Here is a 21,158-nt window from a genome sequence, read left to right on the forward strand (position 1 = left end):
GGCAGAGAACTACATAATTAAGGCCTGTTAGCAGACATTCCTGGGATGAATGAGGCAACACAAAAAAAAAGATTTACAAAGGCAACAACATACAATACTGTGGTTGGGGAAAGGGATAGGCATACGTATATACAAAACAAATGTCAATGTAAGAAATAATTACCTGAGTACAAGAAACAAAAAACTAAAAGGGGGAGAAACTTAGAAATACAGAAAGGCTAGAGAAAATAAAAGTAACATATATAGCAGCACAAAGGAGAGAGTAATCAAAACCGTAGTTTCCTAGATACAGTATGTTACTACACGTTTGTCATGCAATTTTACTTGACCTGATCTTTTTCAACAAGGAAAAAACAATTTAAAATCATTTATAAATCAAGCAAAGGAAGGCTTCATCTCCACTTACTGAAATGAATATGATATTTAGCCATAAGAATAATCAAATTGACTAAATCTAATTCTAACAAATCTGTAGTATCCATATAAAAGAGGATGTGTGGCAAGGTGAGAGTAGGGATATTACCAGTCCTAAGAGACAGCCAATTATACATACAAATATCTATCGGACCAGAAGCCACAGGATAAAAAAAGAATGTGTCTCATCAGCCACCTCACGAAATACACAAGGGTCTACATCAAATTTAAATATCCTAAGAAAGTCGGCAACCGGATTTTATAAATTATTTTGAAGTGAGTCTCTCTAACTTTTGGGGAAATGGGCCAGATAATGAATTCAAAATGTGTTTTTCCTATGGACAATCCATCCTTATCCGGAACCTGTACACGCAAACCTCTGTTATAATAAAAAAATTAATTCGATTCTTTTTTTTTCTTTCTATTTAAGTGTTGATGATTGTTTACTTGTCCTAATAGCTATCTGTTTAACTTTGAATTTAAACCATTCACTCAGAAAGGAGATTTCCAATTCACCTATTTCTCTAACCAGTTGTTTAACTACACTATCAAAAACTCAGCATCTTCCAAAAAGGTATTGGTAAACTTCCATGTGGAGTTCATGTAATTCTCTCCTCCAATCGGAGAAAGTGTCAAGGATATTAAACAGTGATCAGTCAGGGGTGTTGCTAAAATTTCATATCTGCTTATCTCATTAACTACATTGTCTGAGATTAACCAATAATACAACATTGTGCATTGGCCAGATGAAATGACATGACTGATATGTATAACAGGCAAAAACACGTTTTAATATTCCCCTAAACCGATTTCATCAGGGAAATTGCCATTTAACCGTTTAGGACTTTATTTTGAAAGTAATAACCGGATGTTAAAGGAATATATGACTAACTAGAGAGCTAGTTAAACTACATCACACAGCGGTTGCCAGTAACAGCAGTAGCATCTATGCGCGGTCCCAGGCTACAGGATAACAGAACTGACGCTATATTTGAAACACTTTAAGGAAAGAAAGAAAGTATTCTAGTGATATTTCTGTTGGTTTCGTTTTTGGGACGTTATTCGACGACTATGTCCTCGTCTAAATAGCTGTGCTGGAGTTCGAGGATGGCCGCAGACGTGGATAAAAAAGAGGATAATGGTCAACATTCGCAGCAGAATGGGCACCCGAGTCCGAGCTATGGGTCCAGGATCTGCAGAGGGATCTGGACTCTGCTTATAGTCGTTGCTGTCCCTCTTTTCGCCTTTTGGATCAAGTATTACCAAGATGTCCAGCTCCTCAAGCGTCATGTGAGATCCACATAATACCCTTACACACGTCTCAAAATTTAGCTGTGAACCTAACTTAGTCGTTTTATCTTAAAAACAACTTAAGAACATACAGATGTGTGGTCATGTCACGGTCAGAAAATGCTAATTTAATGTAAGATGCTGTGTTTTATTAAAGTTTGAATTAACTATTCTGGTACATTTTACTGGACCTACACTGTACCGTAACTGTAAGCACATTTTGTTGGACATCATTCGCCACAATACACCACATCTGCAGTTTTTCCCACCCCATGGTATTGTATGGGGGGGGGGGGGTGCATCTGTGTCACAGCTGGTAAAACTAAACCTCTTGTGTAAATCCACTGTTGTTTGACCACAGAGGGTGTATCCAACCTCCCCCCCTGCCTCCATTGTACAGGCGATTAAAGGCACGCATCAGTCTGACAACACATGCTAGGAATCTGTGGCCATGGGGGGGATCTTTATCCAGACAGGGTGGCTGAGGTTGAATAAATGCTATTGCATCAAAGACAAAATACTATATTAACATGAATTTGATTGAATATGAGTTGTGTGCCATTTAAAAAAAACAACATTGGTGTTTCATGTGATCAGACAGCTCCCTGTCCTAGTTTTGATGCTGCATTGACAATCCCTGAAGCGTGTGAAATGACAGTAAGGATCCGTCTAACTAATGCATGTGCCCCTCCAATAGGAAGAGAGTGTTCGAACTCTAGGTGCCGAGGGGCTTTTTCTCTTCTCCTCCTTAGATACCGACCATGACCTTTATCTCAGTCCGGAGGAGTTCAAACCTATTGCTGAGAAACTCACAGGTACATCCATTTTATCTTTCTCTCGGAATGTCCCATTTATTCAATACCTTGTCGTCTCTCAGTAAAACCTCTGTCTCACTGGTCGTCTCTCAGTAAAACCTCTGTCTCACTGGTCACGTCTGACCCCATATTGACTGCTATCCCTATGGCTTCCTCATAGGAATTACACCCCCAGTAGATTTTGAGGAGGAGGTGATCCATGACCCCAACGGAGAGACTTTGACGTTGGAGGCTAAAATGCAGCCTCTGCTGCTCGACTCCATGACAAAAAGCAAGGATGGTTTCCTCGGGGTGAGGAAAGACCACGCTGTAGGAGGTTTATTGTTCTCTGTCTCTCGACTACTGGATACTAAACAAAGAAAATCCACAATCAAGGGTTTTACATATAGTTACACATTTACTGTGATTTCTGAAAGGCTAAACAGTTTTTTTAATTTATTTATAATCATCACAGCTAGACACTTGAGACTATTGGAATGAATGCAATTACCATTCATACATTTTGCAATACCAGTCTCTGTCTGAGTCCGCTCTTTGTCAACGCAGTTCATTGAAAATGTGTAAGCAATGAAGAATTGAATCAATAAAATAGCAAAAAACGTACTCATAATTTTCTTAGACTGACCAAATTGTAACATGCATTTTTGAGGAAGCACATGTTCTAGTTTTGAAGAGTATACTAATGATAGTAAATTGATTTCCTCTTTGGTTATCTGCCTCCTGCTCGTGCAGGTGTCTCACAGCTCTCTGAGTGGGCTGCGCTCATGGAAGAGCCCAGCAGTGCCTTCTTCTTCCTTCCCTGCCAGCCAATTCAGGGCCTTCTTGCCCCCGAAGAACAAGGTGACAGTGGGAGACACGTGGTGGATGATTCCTAGCGAGCTCAACATCTTCACCGGGTATCTGCCCAACAATCGTTACCACCCACCCTCACCAAAGGGCAAAGAGGTATTCTAAAAACTCCTCAATATTTAGTGTTAGGGGTTGTGATCATCACGCTGTATATTAATACCTGTTCTTATCCTGCTTCAGGTTCTCATCCACACTTTGTTGAGTATGTTCCACCCGCGGCCCTTCATCAAATCACGCTTTGCTCCTCAGGGCGCAGTCGCCTGCATTCGTGCCAGCAACGACTTTTATTATGACATTGTGTTCAGGTGAGGAGCAATTCAGGGGGAGACATAAACAACCATAGTGGTGCTTTTTCTTCTTTTAGCTAATTACCTATAGCATTATATATACTTTACATTAGTGGTACCTAATATCAAGCACATACTATGCATTTTAATGTTCTCCCTGGCAGGCAGCCATTGGTTTCAGTGTTTAGTTCAGAAGCAGAGCCTGAGTCCACATTAGTTTGTTGTCAATGTTACATTAGTATTGCAAATTATTGCAGTTTCCTTTTTTGAGTCCGCTGCTGGAGAGAAACTTTTAAATGCAAGAAACTGCCAAATACATACAACATTCTGCGTTTTGATGTTTGACTTTCTTGTCAAGTCTTGCTATGATTTTTAGCAGAAGCCTCCAATACCAGATGTCAGAGTCAGAGCCGTTTTAAAACCTCACTCACATCTGCATCTCCATGTGACATTAATGTAACAGTAGCAAATAGAAAGCTGTCTTAAAGCATAAAACTACCTGGAATCTTTGGGATCCATCAATGACTGATGGTTTGCTTTGGAAAATTGTCGGCAGTAGCGTTAAGTTTAACATTATATAAACACACCACTGCTGGTTTGGTCTTTTAAAAGGTTACACCATCGTCTTGCTGTTACTTATTGACAGAGAACATTTTGATCAAGTCTTTTGATCAAACTCACCTCCTCATTCTGGTCACCTCGACAGGATTCACGCAGAATTCCAGCTCAATGCTGTTCCAGACTTTCCCTTCTGGTTCACCCCGGGGAAGTTCACCGGCAACATTGTTCTCTCTAAAGATGCATCTCATGTCCGCCACTTTCACCTCTACGTTCCCAATGACCGGTAAATCAGTTAAACACCCCGTCACCTTTGTGCACACAGTCCCCACTCAGTGTGTTGTAGTTGTAGTGTAACGTATGCTGTTGTGTGTCAGGTCTCTTAATGTGGACATGGAGTGGCTGTATGGGGCCAGTGAGAGCAGCAACATGGAGGTGGACATCGGATACCTGCCACAGGTAGAGCTGCAAGGACACTTGAGAAAGTCTCTATTTCTTTATTTATGTAATACTCCAGCACTTCCTGATTTACTTCTAGGTCATTAAGGCCGTTCATTAAGGCCAAATTTAACTCATTCAGTAGAATTATTTTCCAATTTAATGTCTTTTTTTCAGGGTTAAATGTTTCCTGTCACTGTTTTGACTTACTGTTCTCACAACATTATGTCCCAATGTAATGTTGGAGCGCAACTCCTCGAGTTAGGGGCATTAAGCTTTGGACCCATTCACTTTTAACTTCAATTAGTCCTCTACATATTTAAAAATGTTCCTAGGCTTTTTTCAGGCATTATGTTTCATTGTGCCTCATTGAGCCATTTTCACTTTTTCTGTGTGTACAGACAGTTCACTGATGACTAATTTCCCCAGAAATATGTCAAAGATCACAAAATAATTTTCCTCAGGAAAAAAAAGTCACATGTTTAAGTTTTTTTTAAATGAGAAGATGCCTTATATAAAAAAAACGTATGAATGTGTTTACAGTTAGAGCTGCAGTCCACGGGCCCATCTACTCCCTCCATCATCATGGATGAGGAGGGCAACATCATTGACAGTCGAGATGGCGGCGGCGAGCCGATCCAGTTTGTCTTTGAGGACATCCACTGGACCTCAGAGATAAGTCAGCAAGAAGCCACCCGACGCCTGGAGGTCACTTTCTACCCCTTTAAGAAGGTAACCACCTGAGAAGCATTTATTCAACACATTTATTCAACACACTGTTGGCTTGCATGCTGTGAGTTTCACAACAATTTTATTGTTGTTATCATACTTCTTCCCAGGTGTCCTACCTGCCTTTCTCGGAAGCCTTCGACCGAGCTGCAGCAGAGAACAAACTGGTGCACTCCATTTTGCTTTGGGGAGCATTAGACGACCAGTCCTGCTGAGGTGAGATCATTTACATGTGGCTGATTTCCCAGCATTGTAGCATTGTACACTGCTATTGATATCTGAGAACATATTTAATTAAAGGCTAACTATCACATTCAAAAGCAATAAAACACACACTTGTTTAGTTTAATACACTCAGCAGCTTTGCAGCTACAGCCTTATTTGGTCTTGTGTGGCTAGTAGCCTGTGTTGGCTAATATTAGAAAACATACTTATTTAGGAAATACTGCTGTTAACATTAACTCACTACTGACTAACTTTGCGGATTTCTCCATGTGTGCTACTGTTACATTAGGTAAGTGTTTTAGTAAAAAAACTTTAAACTTTTTAAACACCTCTGTAGGTTCGGGGCGAACTCTTCGGGAGACAGTCCTGGAAAGTTCGCCCGTCCTGGCCCTGCTCAACCAGAGCTTCATAAGCAGCTGGTCTCTGGTCAAAGAGCTGGAGAACATGCAGGTGAGCAGTCAGGGCAGTGCAAGGTCTAAGAAACTCAGACAGTGATTAGTTGACTGTTTTTAAATATTCTTCTCTTTAACAGGCTGATAAGCAGAACCCTGTGTTGAGTGAAAAGGCCCGATTACACCTGGAGAAGTACAACTTCCCTGTGGAGATGATGTTGGCGCTGCCCAATGGAACTATTGTAAATATTTTACTTTCATATCAGCCTGCAATTTATAAAACATTCAGGACAGTTTTTTTTTTTTAACAAATCATGTTTAGAAGCCCTACTAATCAATACCAGTATTCCGTTTTATTTTAATTAAATAGAATCATTGTTTTCATGGCTATTTTATTAATTTAATTTAAAAACGTATTTATAGGGGAGAAGCTCACAAGAACTCAGTATTAAGTTGATTACTTAACTTTCTTACTTACTTAAACACTTAAAGTATTTCCCACTGTCATGACATGTGATATTAATTCATGTTCATAATCTTTCATTTAAAAGAAGGAAGCTCTTTCCGTTGGTAATAGCAACATTGGTATGGAAAAAAAGTCAGACTAAAGGCTTTCATCTTCTTCCTGCATATGGCTTCAGGTCCACCACATCAATGCCAACTTCTTCCTGGACCAGACAGCCATGAAACCAGAGGAGGAAGTAGCAACTTTCAGCTTCTCTGGTGGGTTTGAGGACCCCTCCACATCCACTTACATCAGCTTCCTCAAGGAGGGTCTGGAGAAAGCCAAGGAGCACATGGCACAGTAATTTGCATGCCCGATAGAGACTGCAAGACTAAACAGGAGGAAATGATTATCATTCCGAGTAATGATCCAAGATAAGGAAAACCCTCCAACAGTCATGTAGACAAGCTTTCTCCTCAGTGTTGGCAGCTGAAAAACGTTTTGGCCTTCTGTCCTCTGTTACTATTTATTTTGGTGTCTCTACTGGTTAGAACGTTTTTATAAACAGCTTTTATATTGCGACAAACAGTACAGGGAAATATTGCTACTCAAACCTAATGTTACTGTCAATATGGTATATTTTAATGAGATGAAAAGCAGTGACAGATATGTAAACACATTTAGATCTGCTCTCTCTGTTTGTAGCTGCTGATTAAAGGTGTTATAAAATGTAGACAGAGACCAACACACCAAAACATCCTCATATATTTCTTCTTTTATATCCCGATGCCGCACGTGCAATATTTAACGACCGAGCGAGTGTGTCTTCCTGCTGCTGTGTGTAGCCAGAGACGGTGGGCTGGTGCAGCTGTTGCCTTTAGTTGTGCTTCAGCAGTTTGTGAAGACGTTGCCCGAAAGCTCTCTCCGGGCGGGGTGACATCTGATGTTATTGCTAAAGCTGCTGGAGGGAACACCCCTCTCCGACTCAGGGGACAAAAGCAGCAGGAAGCGCTAAGCTGTGGCACATAAAGTATTTAATCTGAGTTTGAAACCAAATGTTGAATATTTTGCAGAGTTTCTGTTTTTTAAGATGTTGTGACCACACCAAAGATTTGAAATATGTACAGCAGCTGGATTGCAGCTTGAACAGCTGTTAAGGTTCATATGTACGTAACTTAATGGAACCAATTGGTCATACGTTTGAAAGTAGGCACTTACTACATATACAGCTGATTTCCTCTTTTAGGGTTCCAGTCAAAACAATGTTTTTGCTGGTAATTTTAGCAAAACGACTGGAAATAAAATTTTAAATAGTTACAGTGAAATTTTGAAAAAGGAGATTAACATTAAGTGACTTTGCGAAAGTATTGCACTTGCATGGTCAGCAAGGTTCTCTCCATGTAAAACCTTGAACTAATCGGGGGTAACTTAAGGGGGAAAACAATCTTATTCTGTAACCTACCAGTGCCAACTTTTCCACAGAGGTGAAATAATAAAAACATTTTTTTTTTTTTATACAAACTGAATTGTGTGCTTTTTGGCAACATCTACCACCCACTGCACAGTTTAACAATCAGTCATATAAATGTTTTTAGAGATTAAACGCTCACTTTGTGCTGATTTTTATTAACTAATCTACAATACCGTACAACTTAAGCAAAGTAGATTGAGCTTTCAGAATGAGAGCAAGTTATGGATACAGTTCATGTTCAGGAACTGCAGTGTTGCATGAGACAGCATTTGAAATGTAAAGAGTTCAGAATAGTAACGCATGACAATGAAATCCATTGCAAGTGTTGATGATCTTCAATTGAGAAGCTTTTCTCACAGTGGAGCTCTAAGTGGTCAGTGTTATCTTATGCTGTCTATGACAATAACAATAATAATGAAAACCCATAAAAATGAATTGGTGTTCCAATGACGGGAGTATGTATTTGTTGGACTTCGGGCTGTGTGTGTGTAGTTTGGTTTTCAAAAGAGAAATCTATTCATAAGAAGACTAACATGTTTCAAACTTTCAACTTTAAACTGAACACAGTTATATGAAAGTGGGGACATGCATTACCTTTAAACACAGATGTACCATCATGTTCATACGCTAAATAATGACATATCCTGAAGTTATTGATTCACATTAAAAGTAAAGTGCAGTCTCAGACATGTAACTCACTCCATTCAAAAAGGAGGAATGGAAGTATACAGTTCAACTCAGTTCACAGTTTGGCTGCCAAACCCACAGGAATGAGTCAACTGTATAACAGTCCACCATTAAACCCTGACTCCAAGACATCGAGCTGTTCAAGATCAGCCTCGTTTGGTTCATTTCAGTTCACTTAAACCCACAGCACTTAATCACACTGAAAAATCCAGCAGTTTGTGGTAGATTTTTTTTTACATGGATGCTACCATGAAATGAATGAACGGCTAAATTTGTCTTGATAGTGCTGATCGGCAGGAACCAGGCGACCTAAAGAGAAACCCAGCAGCATCTTCAGGTGAATGTCCACACCTCCAGCTCCATGACTCGGAAGTCATCTGTTTGTGAGAGGCAACAGTTGTTGAAAGTATAGCAGGGGCTGCTGCGACCCAGATACAGATTCTCATCCACCCACAGACCAAAGTGACCACTGCAGAAAAAGAGACAAAGAAAAAAAAATACTTTAGAATTTGGTAATTTTTTTTCCACATATGCTGAATAGACAGACAAAACACAGTTAATTACATTGAACTTGAGGAAGTTGGAAAAACACATTACCTGCCTCCACCAATAGCAAAGGAGTCCAAATCTCCTTTAATAAAGAAGGAGTTCTCTCCAGTCCATTTGAAGCACTGCAAAGCAAATCACCACAAAACAGTTTTTTGTGCCACTTCTCAAACATATAGTAAGAAACAAAAAAGTGCTTCCTTTTGGCACCATGAATTCAGGAAGTGTATTAATTAGAGCATTTTAAGGAAATGTCTTAATGACTTCCGGACATTCTGCGGAAATTTACAAATTGGCTGAACTAACAGAACTGCAGTAACACCCTGTCCGGACGGTTGTTAGGCGTCTCACCTTGAAACGAGGATGCAACATGAAGAGGAATGTTTCTCCTGTGCCGTAGAACGTCTCACTGGGCCGTAGAGGGTGAGAGAGGAAGGCCCCGAATGTCTGATGAAGAAAAAGTCACAGTTAAACCCAATTAAAAATAACAGACACTACAACATCTATAATTAAAATTAGAGCTAACGTATATTGTGTGTTACCTCATTAAGCTCATCCTTGATTACAATGAGCACAGGGGAGTCTGTTGCACTGAGTTTTCTGTAGAGGGACTTGAGGCTAGCGCCGTGACGGGATGTGCTGTAAGCCAGCTGCCAGCTGCGGGCAATTGTCCTCGGAGGAAGCTCCTTACACAGCTGACAGAGAAATAAAGGAGGGGAGACATTTTTTAATTAACAAAAGTGAGGAAGGGAGGAGTGGGAGTACAAACATGTCCAGAGCCTGACATCTAAATCTTTGCAGCAAGCAGCGTGCTTTTCTACTCTGGTCCTTCTGAATTCAACTTAGTGTAGTTGTAGGACAAGTATTTGACTAAATGGAGATGTTCCCCCCCTTTAAAACAGAGCCTCACCCCATAAACTAAGTCTTACATAGAGATTAGTTGTCAAATATTTACACCTGCTAACTCCCAGATCTAGCTAACTGTTAACTGAATAGCTGATGGAACTAACAGGCCATACTAGTTTGCTAATTTATAAACTGTACTATAGAGTGAAAGGTATAACATTTCCTATAGATTATAGTCAAGTAAAGTTTCACAAAGGAAAACTCAACAAAGAAAAATCCTAATCCCCGACAGAAAAGAATCAAAAATAACCTTAATTAACCAACATCATCCCAGATGGTATGTCATTTGAATATGACTAGAATGTTCAAGAAACAGGAAATATGTATCTTTAGAATTCATGAAAAGCACGATATATCTTAAATGCATTAAGTATTTAATTCTGTACAACTATTTTTAAACACATATGTTTCCCCATGAATACCACTACATTTACAACAATGGGCAGTTGAGTTTAATATATCACTTGGCTCCCTAAAATGTTATGGTACAGCCGATGTCACAGTGACTTCCTGTTTACATACATAGTACTTTTGATTGAAAAGCACTGCAGATGTGTCCTAGCAACGGATGTATTCATTTCTAAATTCTCAAAGTCCCGCTGAAATCCCACTTAGTCATCCCGTTTGCAGTCAAAAATCTTTGGAGAAATATCAGAAATGTTCGTTTAAGTTTTAATGGTGCAACATGATTTCGAAAATCACTACTTTGAAACTAGCTAGTAGTTACTAAGACACCCACATGATGGCTTTACAACGAGCTGGTGCATGTGTTGAAGAGTGTGTGCATTGTCACCCACCTCACTGACGTGTGAAGCTTCTAAAATCTGGCTGATTGCCACGATATTACTGAGTCCGTCAGGGTGGCTGTCGATCACCTGGGTTGGCTTGAGCCCACTCTCCTCCATCAACACCATCTGCAAAAAACATAAATAAATGTAAAAACAAACAAGCCAGTGGGTTCTAGAACATTGGTAGGCATAATAACTCATTTCTGTCTTCATATTCCATTTGTTTTGACCCTCCACTTGAAGCAACTTTGTTCACAAACAACAGACTGAAATGAGCCCACTCACCTCCCAGTCGTCCCCTGTGCTGCGGTGCCTCTGGAAAACCTCCTCGTGCTCCTCCTCTTCTTCTTCCTCTTTGTCCGAGATGAGTACAAACTCTTCTTCGTGATGATCTGCCTCCCCCTCCTCCTCCCCTCCATCAAGCATACACAAGTCTGGTCGACTGTGTGAAAGGTAGGCGTACAGCTCGTCCGAACTGCAGGGGGAGAATAAAGCAGTCACCCATGTCACATGGGAAAGACAAACACCCCTAAAAGCTGAGTCAACATGGCCAGAGACATTAGCAGGTATAGCTTTTGAATGTAATGTAGGCCTCAAATGTACTTCAAATGAATACATTCCAAAATTAGTAATTGTAATAACTTTAACTGAGGTGGAGTTTTGGATGAAGTGTTGTGCTCAACAGCTTTTAGGAGGAGTCTGAGATTCTGGAGAAAACTTATTTAATAACTTTTTAATATTGGAGCTCATCACCCAAACATATAGACCCATCAGCCCATCCCATCCCATCAGCGCTCCCTTGGAACGTTAGAATGTCCCAGATTAATCATCCCTTTGCTCACACCGCCTTTCTGTTTATACATCCATGGCATTTCCCCTGTCCTGTGCACGAGCACGAACAGAATAGTGTTGTGTGGCTCTGCCCCAGCCACTTTGTTTGTTTTCAATTTACAGAGCCAGCACTGTGCACAAATGAACCATAGACTGAATAAAATAGATATGAACACATTAGATTTTCTTTCTCCGCACACCACACACGGGACAGTCAGTGGACCATGAGGAGACTGAAGTTGACAAAATGTGTATTGGATTAGAATCGCAGACTCTACCATTAAGTAAAATAGTAATACGACATTATAAAAATACTCCATTACAAGTTACAAGTTCCTGCATTCAAAATTTTTGTTCAGTAACATATAGAAGTATTGGCAAAATGTACTCTTGATATAGTATGGACCCTGTCACTGATATAATTATTTTTGATGTACTAACATGGAAGCAGTAATTTAATATTGGAGCTGGTCGGATGTTAACTGCTCCATACTGTCGGGTGGTTTAATGAAAAAAAATGCATTATTTTTGGAAAAACTTATGTATTGTTGTTAAAAAAAAATCTTACTTTAAAAATCTGAGTGAATCCTTTTAAAAATATAGTGTAATAGTATTAGCTACTAGTATTAGGTATCATACAATATAAATATTGAATACTCAAGTATGGAATATGCAAAACTAAATAGCACTCAGGTATAGTACTTAAGGAACTGTATTTAGTATCCCAACACTGTTAAATAGTTACTCTTTGAATGCCTTTTACAGTGATTCAGTATAACTGATTGTTGATTTATTTTCCAAAAAACTGTCTTTGTACTTTTTGTGTAATGTTTACGGAGTGACGAGATTGGTGGACAGAGGAAGTAAACTAAAGTGATCAATTTGAGCATCACAAGTAGATGGAGCATGTTACTATTGGAGAAAAAAAAAACAAGACTAGGTTCAAACTTTGTACAAGGCTGGACCTTGTATGTGCATGTAGCTTCAGTTTACCATACTTAAAATTGGTCTCTTGATAAGCTACCGACTGCAATTCTAAATTCTTGAAGTACCCCTTTGAATCTCTGGTCTGTGTACATTTCTCTGCTATTCGTTACTGTACCTCTCTTGTGAAAGGGCGAGCCAGGCATCCCTTCTTGGTAAAGTTTTGACCAACCCCAGCAGAAGACCTCCTGCACTCTGATTCTTTCCCGCAGATGGCTGAACCCGCAGTCGCACAAACATCAGACTCCCAGGACTTTCTGCTGATGACCTCCGAGGCACTGAAAGTAAAAAGAGAACAAGGGTAAGGAACATTTAAACAGGAACATCAATCATCTTTAAGACAGATCGTGATTCACATCCTCACCTGCAGTCTGACTCTTCACAGAGGACTTCCCTTTTTCATCAGTGTGCAGCAGCTCCGTCTTCTCTTTACCGGGCACCTCTTGACCTCCACAGCAGAAGGTGGCAGCACTGCTCAGGACAGCCACTCCCAGGCTGTCTACAGACGCCTCTGACAGCACCTCCAGAGGGCTGCTATCAAGCTCCCCCTCAGCCTCCGCCATGTCTCTGCTCTCTGCCTCCTCCTCCCCAGAAACCTCTGTGGTCAGGCTTAGAGCCAGACTGGACAAATCTAATGGAGGCAGCGCAGTTGGGACCGACTCCTCCTTTTGGATTGGGAAGCTGCTTGCTTGGCTTCTGGCTGTTTTCAACTTCTGGAGAAATGTCTTTCCTTTTCTCCTGGAAAAAAGGAAGTGTATTGAATTTTCATGTAATTTGAATCTCTGTCTCTCTGTGTGTGTGTACGTAGTTTAGAAAAAGTGAATCATTGCTGACCTTTGCTGGGACGTGTTGAAGTGAACATGTGAGATGTCAGAGAAGAAGGCGACAGATGCCAGATTATCAACAGAGCACGACAGGAGGTATTCTTCACAGCCATGTTCCTTCACCAGAGCATGTGTCTTACACGGGTCAAAGAATATCTTATTTGGCGTAACCAACAGGATACCTGAAACTACACCCTAAAAGAGACAGAACGTGTTGATGTGAGCCTACAAATGTCTACTGGTGTTGAAATCTGAGACCAGACAGAAGTACTGTACACCCACCTTACGGTCTGTGATGTTGCGGCAGAAAAGTTTAAGGTACCGCATGGCCTCTGGTCCCTCCCCCTGACAGCACTCTGGTGGCAGAGCCAATAAGCAGAGCTGTCCATCAGGCATCGGCACCGTCTCCACATCCTGTCAGCATCACATATTCCATTTCAGCGTAAACAACCAAACGGCCCGTTGTGATAAAATGACGAGTCAACAACAGTTTTCAAAGTTGATTAAACTTTCAAAACTGTTAATTAAGTTCAAATTCAGAATATTTATAGGTTTCCAGCTGATTTTTTTCATCATAGTAAACACAATATATTTGGGTTTTGGACTGTTATTTGGACAAAAAAAAGCTTTTTAAAATAAGTTAACTTGGGAAATTGTGATTGCCATTTTTTTAACTATTTCCTGACATAATCCAAAATAATCAAATTCACTCAAAATCAAGTATCTAATATTCTAAACTTCCTTCTCCATTCACAAAAGGAGCTCAATAATTCCATGTGTATGTGCAGAAAAGACATGAAACTGAAGCTAAACTCAACTTCAGTACATTTTATGTACATTTAGTCCAGTACATACAATTTTGAGAGAGAGAGAGAGAGAGAGAGAGAGAGAGACAGAGAGAGACAGAGAGAGAGAGAGAGAGAGAGAGAGAGAGAGAGAGTTTGATGCTTGCTCACTGTCTACATAGTTTTGGAAACAAAAGGATTTATTTAGGTAAATTCAGTTTGCACTCAGTGCTGTCATGTTTTGATGAACGTATTTTGTTTTGTTGCTTGGAGCCAAGGTAACGTGTTAATCTAATCCATTATTAAAATCTCCCAGCTCATTTTTCTTCACCGCAGCTAATAACTGACTAATAAGATGAACAGACACTAATGGGGTTCAATCTGTATAGCTAAAAATGCATCCCTTTTTTGGTCTATTGATTCTTCCTTTTTCAATTCAAAACATACTGTCAAAATGATCTTACTTAATGTAATTAGTTTTACTTAATATGGGGATTACTTATTGCTGAATTGTGTGTCAAGTGTCACTGTCAAAAGTCATGTCATACACGGTAACCTCGGTACCCACAGACTATACAAACACTTTTATCTTCCTTTTCCACTTTCATTATCCTAGTCTTCAACAGTAATGGAAGAAGTACACAGATCGTTTAGATAAGTAAAAATACCAATACCAATAATAAAGTATTATCAACTAAATCCACCCAAAGTATCACAGAAAAAGGACTTGTTGCAGTAAAATGCCCCATCTCTGATATATTACATATGGCTAGATTGTTTATATTGATGCAAAAATGCATTTTATTGTTGTAGCTGGTTGAAGTGCTAGTTTGGTCAACGTTATCTACAGTCAGGTAGGTTTAGTCTACTCGTTCCCAACCTAGGGGTCAAGCCCCTCCAAAAAGTGATAATATGAGGGGCCGTCAGATATTTAATGGGGTAGAAAAGAAGAAAAAACAATCTTCTGCTACACATATTTGTGGTTTCGAAATTGCAGAATGTGCAACTAAAGAAGTTGTTTTTTCTTACCAGTAGTTTGTCATATTCTGCCTCTGGTGAGGGGGGCTGAGGTTGAGCAGTGAGTGTTTCCAAAGAGTCTGGAACAGCCTTTGCCTCTCGCTTCAGTTTAGGATCAGAGTTCGGTTCTGGTTGAGAGGAGCCTTGACCGGTGGAAGAGTTTTTTTCCTTCGGCACAAACAGCTGCTTCAGAATAGAAGTCATGATAAGAATAGCTATGACACTGAATTAGATACAACCCAGTAACAGCAGTGACTACTTCCTCTTTCTATAGGCCTGCATTTCCCTACTTCTCTTTGTAGTCACATCTTAGCTCCATATTACACATAAGGGTTGTGGATGAGGGGCTAGAGGCATGTTTACAGCTAAAATAAATCAAGTTATGCCATTAAAATGAATAAAGAGTACACATTACATGTTATCAGTCTGACTTTCCTAGAATAGAGTTCTAGGTGGAGGTATTGATTGCCTGAATTGGTCAAAGACGGAGGAACACACTTCCTGCAGCTGAAGTCATAAGACAGACAGGGAACGTGTTTTGTTTTGCAAATCCAGGCAGCAGCAGGCAAATAAACTATTTCCATTCCTTTACACGCATTATATTGACACTTAAAAACTGTGTCACGTGTCAGGTGCCATCATGTGCTTACAGTTGACTCTTACCTCTCTTGGGATGAGGGTAGCAGAAGAGGAGGGTAAATTTGAAGAGCAAATGGAAGGACGATGAGCCATTTTTCCGTCTTCTGCTGTGGTTGTACCGATAAACTGAGATGAGACGCTAAACACCGTGTCCCCAGGGAGACCCTGGAACACAAATGCAAGTAAATGTTCAATAGCAGCTCAAATCTGATCACACAACCGTTCCAAAGAACTTTGTATTTGTTAATAAGGCAGTTTTGCTTCCATCTTCATGCATCTGGCAGTCTATGTGTGGAAGAAATCTTTCAGTTGTACAGGAGCAAATAATATTGAAGAGCTCTACTAACAGCTACTATATCAAATTACTGACAAAAAATACCCACTGCAATTTGTTGTGCAGATCCCACTGCGTTCTTCCTCTCTAAATCAGTTCACACCTATACCAATCAGATCAGATTGGATTTGAACTTGTGAATCAAATGTAGTTTGTGAGTTGAAACAGGAAATTAAGAATCAGTTCCCTAACTGTCATCCACTGACAGATGGTTCCATTGACCTAAATTAGATTACTTGCGCCTGACAGACTATGTGACTTGTGGTTGTGAGTTTGTGGATGTGTTTGAACCTTCGTGTGCGATTGTGTAGGTATAAACTACGTGTGTGTTTGTTTGTACATACAGTATACTCTATATATTTTTTTAACATGCACAACTTACATGACAAACACAAGCTGCTCAAGAGTTAAAATCTACTAATCTACGGTTTACTCTCAGTTTAGTGTGTATACAGTAAATTTGGCAACTGAATATATGGGCTTCCTGTTCAACTCAAAGGTGAACTAACAACAGAAACAATTGCAAAAAAGTTACTGACTTTAAGGAGGAGAAATCAGACTTTAGCACTAAGTAATACAGAGAATATCACTGGCAGATGGAAACAAATGTTTATTGATATTTTACAGTTTAGAAGCATAACCAAACAACCAGCTGAAAATTACCTTTGAATAAACGTCTGGATATGCATTCCTGCGGCTGTATTTGTTGTAGAGGCTCTGAAACACACTCTGTTTTCCCATGGCGTTCGGGAACAGCTCTGACAGCTCTGACACTCTTCTTTGAACTTTGAACGCTCTTTATCAAACTCTTTTATGACCATAATTGTGAAAGAAATTACCAGCCATTTAATGCTTGCTCAACCATACCTCATTAGATGATATATAGATGCAGCAATGAATACATCATCTGTATGTCGCTTCGCAACTTCCCAAATTTGGCTTACTTATCCCCACAAGCTGTGTTCCTCAATGCACACAACAAGTCCAATAACGTCTGAAAAGTCAAAAATAAAAACATGTGACTTACCCTGCTGCGTGTACTGTCATCGGACGGTCCACTCATAGGCTCTTGCTTCACTTCAGTATTGTTAAGTTCACATAAAGTCCCTGTGGGGAAAAATAAAAATCAATATGTCCCACCTCATGAAAAAACATCCAGAGCAAGCGCTTCCTAAAAGGATTTATTCACTTAAGCTCCTTTTCCTGCCATTCCTCTCTGTATGGAAACAACTATATGCAAAGGCATGATGTTGCCAACAGGGTCAGCATGATTATGACAATTATAAAATATAAATTCAAGCTAGAGTTTATCCTGCAGTCTGCCTCTACTTAAACAGCCTGCTCCCTGCCCAGGAGATGTCAAACACTGCAGGAGCACCTTGCAGGTAGTACTGCCGCAGTTTGGGGTTTCTGATGTGGGGGGTGTGGTTAAGAGGCCGGCCCACTGCGGGTTGGTGCTGATGCTGGCTGTGGGCTGCGGGCTCTGTCATTACTTGGGCTTGAGATTGAGTCTCCCAGAGCCGCTTAGCGAACTGCGGAGGCTGAGAGACACCAGGAGGAAGCTTGGAACCCAGCCTAAGAGAGAGCAGAAAAATTTACATTTAAGTAGGTTACACATCTGCTAGTCTCGCATTGCCAGACCTACAGTATCTCCCCAACAGTAAAAATTCACCCTCAAACTAAATTTGGGTTGCAACTATTGTTTTCATTAATGATTAGTCCGTCCATCATATATATTTAATCAATCCCTTAAACATGTAATCCAAAAAAGACCATTATATAATAAAAGTGCCCTTTGCAAATCCCCTGAATCCAAAGGGATGTCTTTAAATGTCTTGTTTTAGATCAGATAACAGAGAAAAGCAGCCCGTCTGCACACTAGAGAAACTGATAGAGATAGGTGTATGTTATGTTGTTGTTAACCGCTATTCAACTGAAATGAAATCATATATTTCTTTTGACCCCAAAAACATAACAGATTGACATTTTAGCATGACTAAATGCTATCATTGTCTGGATGTTTTTTTCAGCTTAATGCTGATAAAAAACTTTACAGTCAGATATTTTGGTGTCACATCTGACCAGGCGCTATCTTTTGAAAAGCATGTGGAGTGTTTGATTTGTTCCTGCTGAACTCTGATTAAGGTTGCTAATATTTTACCATATTTTTAATTTTTTTATCTTATGTCGTGTAACTGAATGTTATTAACAATATACATCAAGAGATTGGAATTGTTTTTGGATATGTGAAAACTAAGCTATAATTATTTTTTACTTTATTACTTCATGTATTCTTGTGTTTTGTTGAAAAAATATTGTGAGTTGGGTTTATTTCAATTATTTTTTTACTCCGATGTTAACTTCTTTTTTTAAAGATTATTTTGCTAGCATTTTTTGCTTTTATTTTGTATAGGACAGCTAAAGACATGAAAGGAAACAGGGAAGGGGGAATTACATACTATAAAGGGCTCCAGGTCGGAGTCGAACCTACGACCACTACGTTGAGGACTAAACCTCTATATATGGCAGTGTGCTCTACCAGGTGCGCAACCCAGGCGCCCCAATGTAGACTTCTTTACACAGCTTCTTAAAATATAGACTTTACTCACTTACTTATGTACTGTAAGTTAATGATGTCATCAGGTGGCATTAGATATTACATCCAAATAGGTTTTATTGTTTGTAGCACATAGCCTTAAATCATTAAGAGAACTCCCTATATGATTTTGCTGAAACCACAAGACAGTAGTACCATAGGATTTATGCCTTTAGTCACAATTTATTTATTGATGACATGATCTCCACAGTCTCTGCTACAAGTTCAAACTCCTGAATGGACACTATTTTCTCAAACCATCGAGTATTTATTAGTCAATGAAATAAAGTTACAAAATAGTGAAAAATGTCTATAACAACATAGTGAAAACCTAAGGTAGCATGCACACACCGGTTACAAATTGCTTGTCTTGTATAACAAACAGTAAAACCCCCAAAGATATTCACAACATAAAAGACAGAGAACAGCCAATCAAACACACATTGCGAATGCTGGCATATTATTTATTAAGGTTCCCGTATTAGCATTTGTTGCTTTCAAACACATATACAGTCTTCATTCAGATTTGATTAACTAAGTTTAAATTATTTCTATACATATACTGCTCCTTAAGGTCAAGACTGAATGCCCATACTTAGAGATAAATTCTATTTCAGGGTGGATTTTTTCACTTTAATAGCAGTAATTCATGGATTAATAGTTTAGAGTATTTGAAGTGTGAATAAATGTACAGAGTAGCAATCATAATCAGAGTTATTTTTAGGGGAAGTGGGCTGCACTCTGGATGGATAGTTGTAGCTCTCACACACATGATGCTCTTTGATGGAATGTGGAGTCCTCCAGTGACAATGAATGAAACCAGCTAATGAAAATGTGCATTTTGTGCCAACAAAACATGTTGATTTGTACTGCACTCTGGCATGGCACATGCTTAGTGGTAATCTGGACATGTTACCCTGAAAATAAAGAAAGACTGAATTGTAGTTTGCTTAAATCTGAAATGCAAATGCCAGCCAAACTCGTCACATGTCTGCTTTGAGCTTTGCCCTGTGTTTTATTTCCAGTAATCCAAGTATTTAGAGGCCTGACCTGGTCTTGACGTTGCCAAAGTAGCTGGTCCTGGTCTTGTCCCTCTGGGGATTGTGGTCCATGGCTCCCATAGTCTTGGGCCTCTTCACAGACTGAGCCATCTTCTGTCTTTCTTTAGGCTGAAGCTGGCAGCGGTAGCAGTGGCAGAAAGATAAGAAGCTCAGCTGGCATCCTTCCTTCTTTTATTCCCCATGCCTACCTTTTGCCCCAGTTACACCTACACAAGACAGTAATTTATAAATTGTGGGCTGGTTTTACAAATTGTACAAAATCTAGGCTGAGGGAGGGAGAAGGGAAGGCAGAACGCCTCGCTGCAGCCACCTGACCCTATAAGGAAGTGAGCTAATTTCCCATAGTGGGACCAATAAAGGATACATTAGACACTTAGCAGAGTCATAGAGCCAGGTTTACAATTCAATTAAACTGTCATTCAATAATGTGTCTAAGCTCCTGGTCCAAGGTTGATGTTGACAGTTTGCACGTATTAATATCTTAATATTTCTATAATACTGTTAAGAAGAATAGTATTACATCTCAATATGTTGCTTCTTAAATAGATCAGATATTGTGTTGTAGTCCTTTGCAGTGCACAGCTGTATTTAGACATGACTATTTTCTTATCATGACATTTAAATGCACCTGGCTACATCATGCAAACACCTAATTTAGGCAACTTATACGGCATTACAAGGCTTAACGTTACACACCTTTGGGTGGTGAAATGTGTGTTTTCTCAAATGCATACAGGGTTAGCCTAGCGTTGTCCTGCATTCTCCAAGAGATCCTAAGATTGCTCACATGGTCATATGATTAAAAGAATGATCACAATTTGCTTCCTGTGAATGCAGGGGGTGAGATAACCACCGTGGAGGAAGTACGCCTTTAGGCGACATTACAGAATGGTCGAGACTGCTGCTATATGGCAGGAACAAAATATGACAACAGAAACTCAAAAGAGATAAAGAATGCATGAAGCATAATGTAAACTGAACCTTATCTTTACTGACCTATGTCTTGCCCAGGGATGGAGACGGGTCGCGGTCATATGAGCGCGTCCTCATATTGCAGTGTTATGATATCACCGCAGACGACAATTACAAGTTCAATATTCAAGCTCCGCCCAGGGCTTAAAGGACCGGCTGACGGCAGCGAAGGCGGAAGTAGTTTGGAGTGATACATCTTGTGTTTTAACTGTCAGGTGTTTTCAGAGAGCTCACGAAGAATTTGTGAAAACAAACAGGGAATTTTAATCCGTTTT

General features: G+C 39.7%; 2 protein-coding genes and 1 long non-coding RNA gene across 6 annotated transcripts; 1 reads left to right on the forward strand and 2 right to left on the reverse strand.

The window, feature by feature from the left end:
- The first annotated feature begins 1,306 nt into the window (after positions 1 to 1,306).
- selenon (selenoprotein N) lies at positions 1,307 to 7,954 on the forward strand. Its single transcript, XM_034859245.1, has 12 exons — positions 1,307 to 1,704; positions 2,402 to 2,519; positions 2,680 to 2,810; positions 3,252 to 3,464; positions 3,549 to 3,673; positions 4,362 to 4,499; positions 4,591 to 4,672; positions 5,195 to 5,383; positions 5,491 to 5,596; positions 5,943 to 6,055; positions 6,138 to 6,239; positions 6,639 to 7,954. The coding sequence occupies exons 1-12, from the start codon at positions 1,522 to 1,524 to the stop codon at positions 6,804 to 6,806; spliced, it is 1,668 nt and encodes a 555-aa protein (XP_034715136.1). The 5' UTR covers positions 1,307 to 1,521; the 3' UTR covers positions 6,807 to 7,954.
- On the reverse strand, positions 2,453 to 2,687 carry LOC117936370. Its single transcript, XR_004654932.1, has 2 exons — positions 2,619 to 2,687; positions 2,453 to 2,587 (listed from the first exon to the last, which is right to left on the reverse strand). It is a non-coding gene; the product is annotated as an uncharacterized LOC117936370 (long non-coding RNA).
- On the reverse strand, positions 7,530 to 21,034 carry si:ch211-15d5.11 (oxidation resistance protein 1). Of its 4 annotated transcripts, none has more exons than XM_034859239.1 (16): positions 20,908 to 21,034; positions 19,901 to 20,117; positions 17,633 to 17,829; positions 17,282 to 17,361; positions 15,945 to 16,085; positions 15,294 to 15,464; positions 13,762 to 13,893; positions 13,490 to 13,674; positions 13,020 to 13,393; positions 12,774 to 12,933; positions 11,126 to 11,315; positions 10,850 to 10,966; positions 9,689 to 9,841; positions 9,498 to 9,593; positions 9,198 to 9,271; positions 7,530 to 9,069 (listed from the first exon to the last, which is right to left on the reverse strand). In XM_034859239.1, the coding sequence occupies exons 2-16, from the start codon at positions 19,999 to 20,001 to the stop codon at positions 8,934 to 8,936; spliced, it is 2,307 nt and encodes a 768-aa protein (XP_034715130.1). In that variant the 5' UTR covers positions 20,002 to 20,117; positions 20,908 to 21,034; the 3' UTR covers positions 7,530 to 8,933. The 4 variants fall into 4 exon arrangements, with proteins under 4 accessions (XP_034715130.1, XP_034715129.1, XP_034715131.1 ...); XM_034859238.1 differs by having other exon boundaries at positions 15,294 to 15,467; XM_034859240.1 differs by lacking the exon at positions 15,294 to 15,464.
- Between the last annotated feature and the right edge of the window lie 124 nt (positions 21,035 to 21,158).

Source organism: Etheostoma cragini, chromosome 20 (assembly GCF_013103735.1).
Source record: "Etheostoma cragini isolate CJK2018 chromosome 20, CSU_Ecrag_1.0, whole genome shotgun sequence".
In the NCBI taxonomy this organism is placed as follows: Eukaryota; Metazoa; Chordata; class Actinopteri; order Perciformes; family Percidae; genus Etheostoma; species Etheostoma cragini.

What these genes read in the sequence shown, in the direction of transcription:
- si:ch211-15d5.11 (XM_034859238.1), bottom strand. Translation starts at nt 20,001, where the DNA reads ATGGCTCAGTCTGTGAAGAGGCCCAAGACTATGGGAGCCATGGACCAC. An exon ending in GCGGCAGTACTACCTGCAAG is followed by an intron (nt 17,362 to 17,632) that starts GTGCTCCTGCAG and finishes TTTTCCCCACAG; the next exon opens with GGACTTTATGTGAACTTAAC. An exon ending in CTCGCCCTTTCACAAGAGAG is followed by an intron (nt 11,316 to 12,773) that starts GTACAGTAACGA and finishes CTCCCCCTGCAG; the next exon opens with TTCGGACGAGCTGTACGCCT.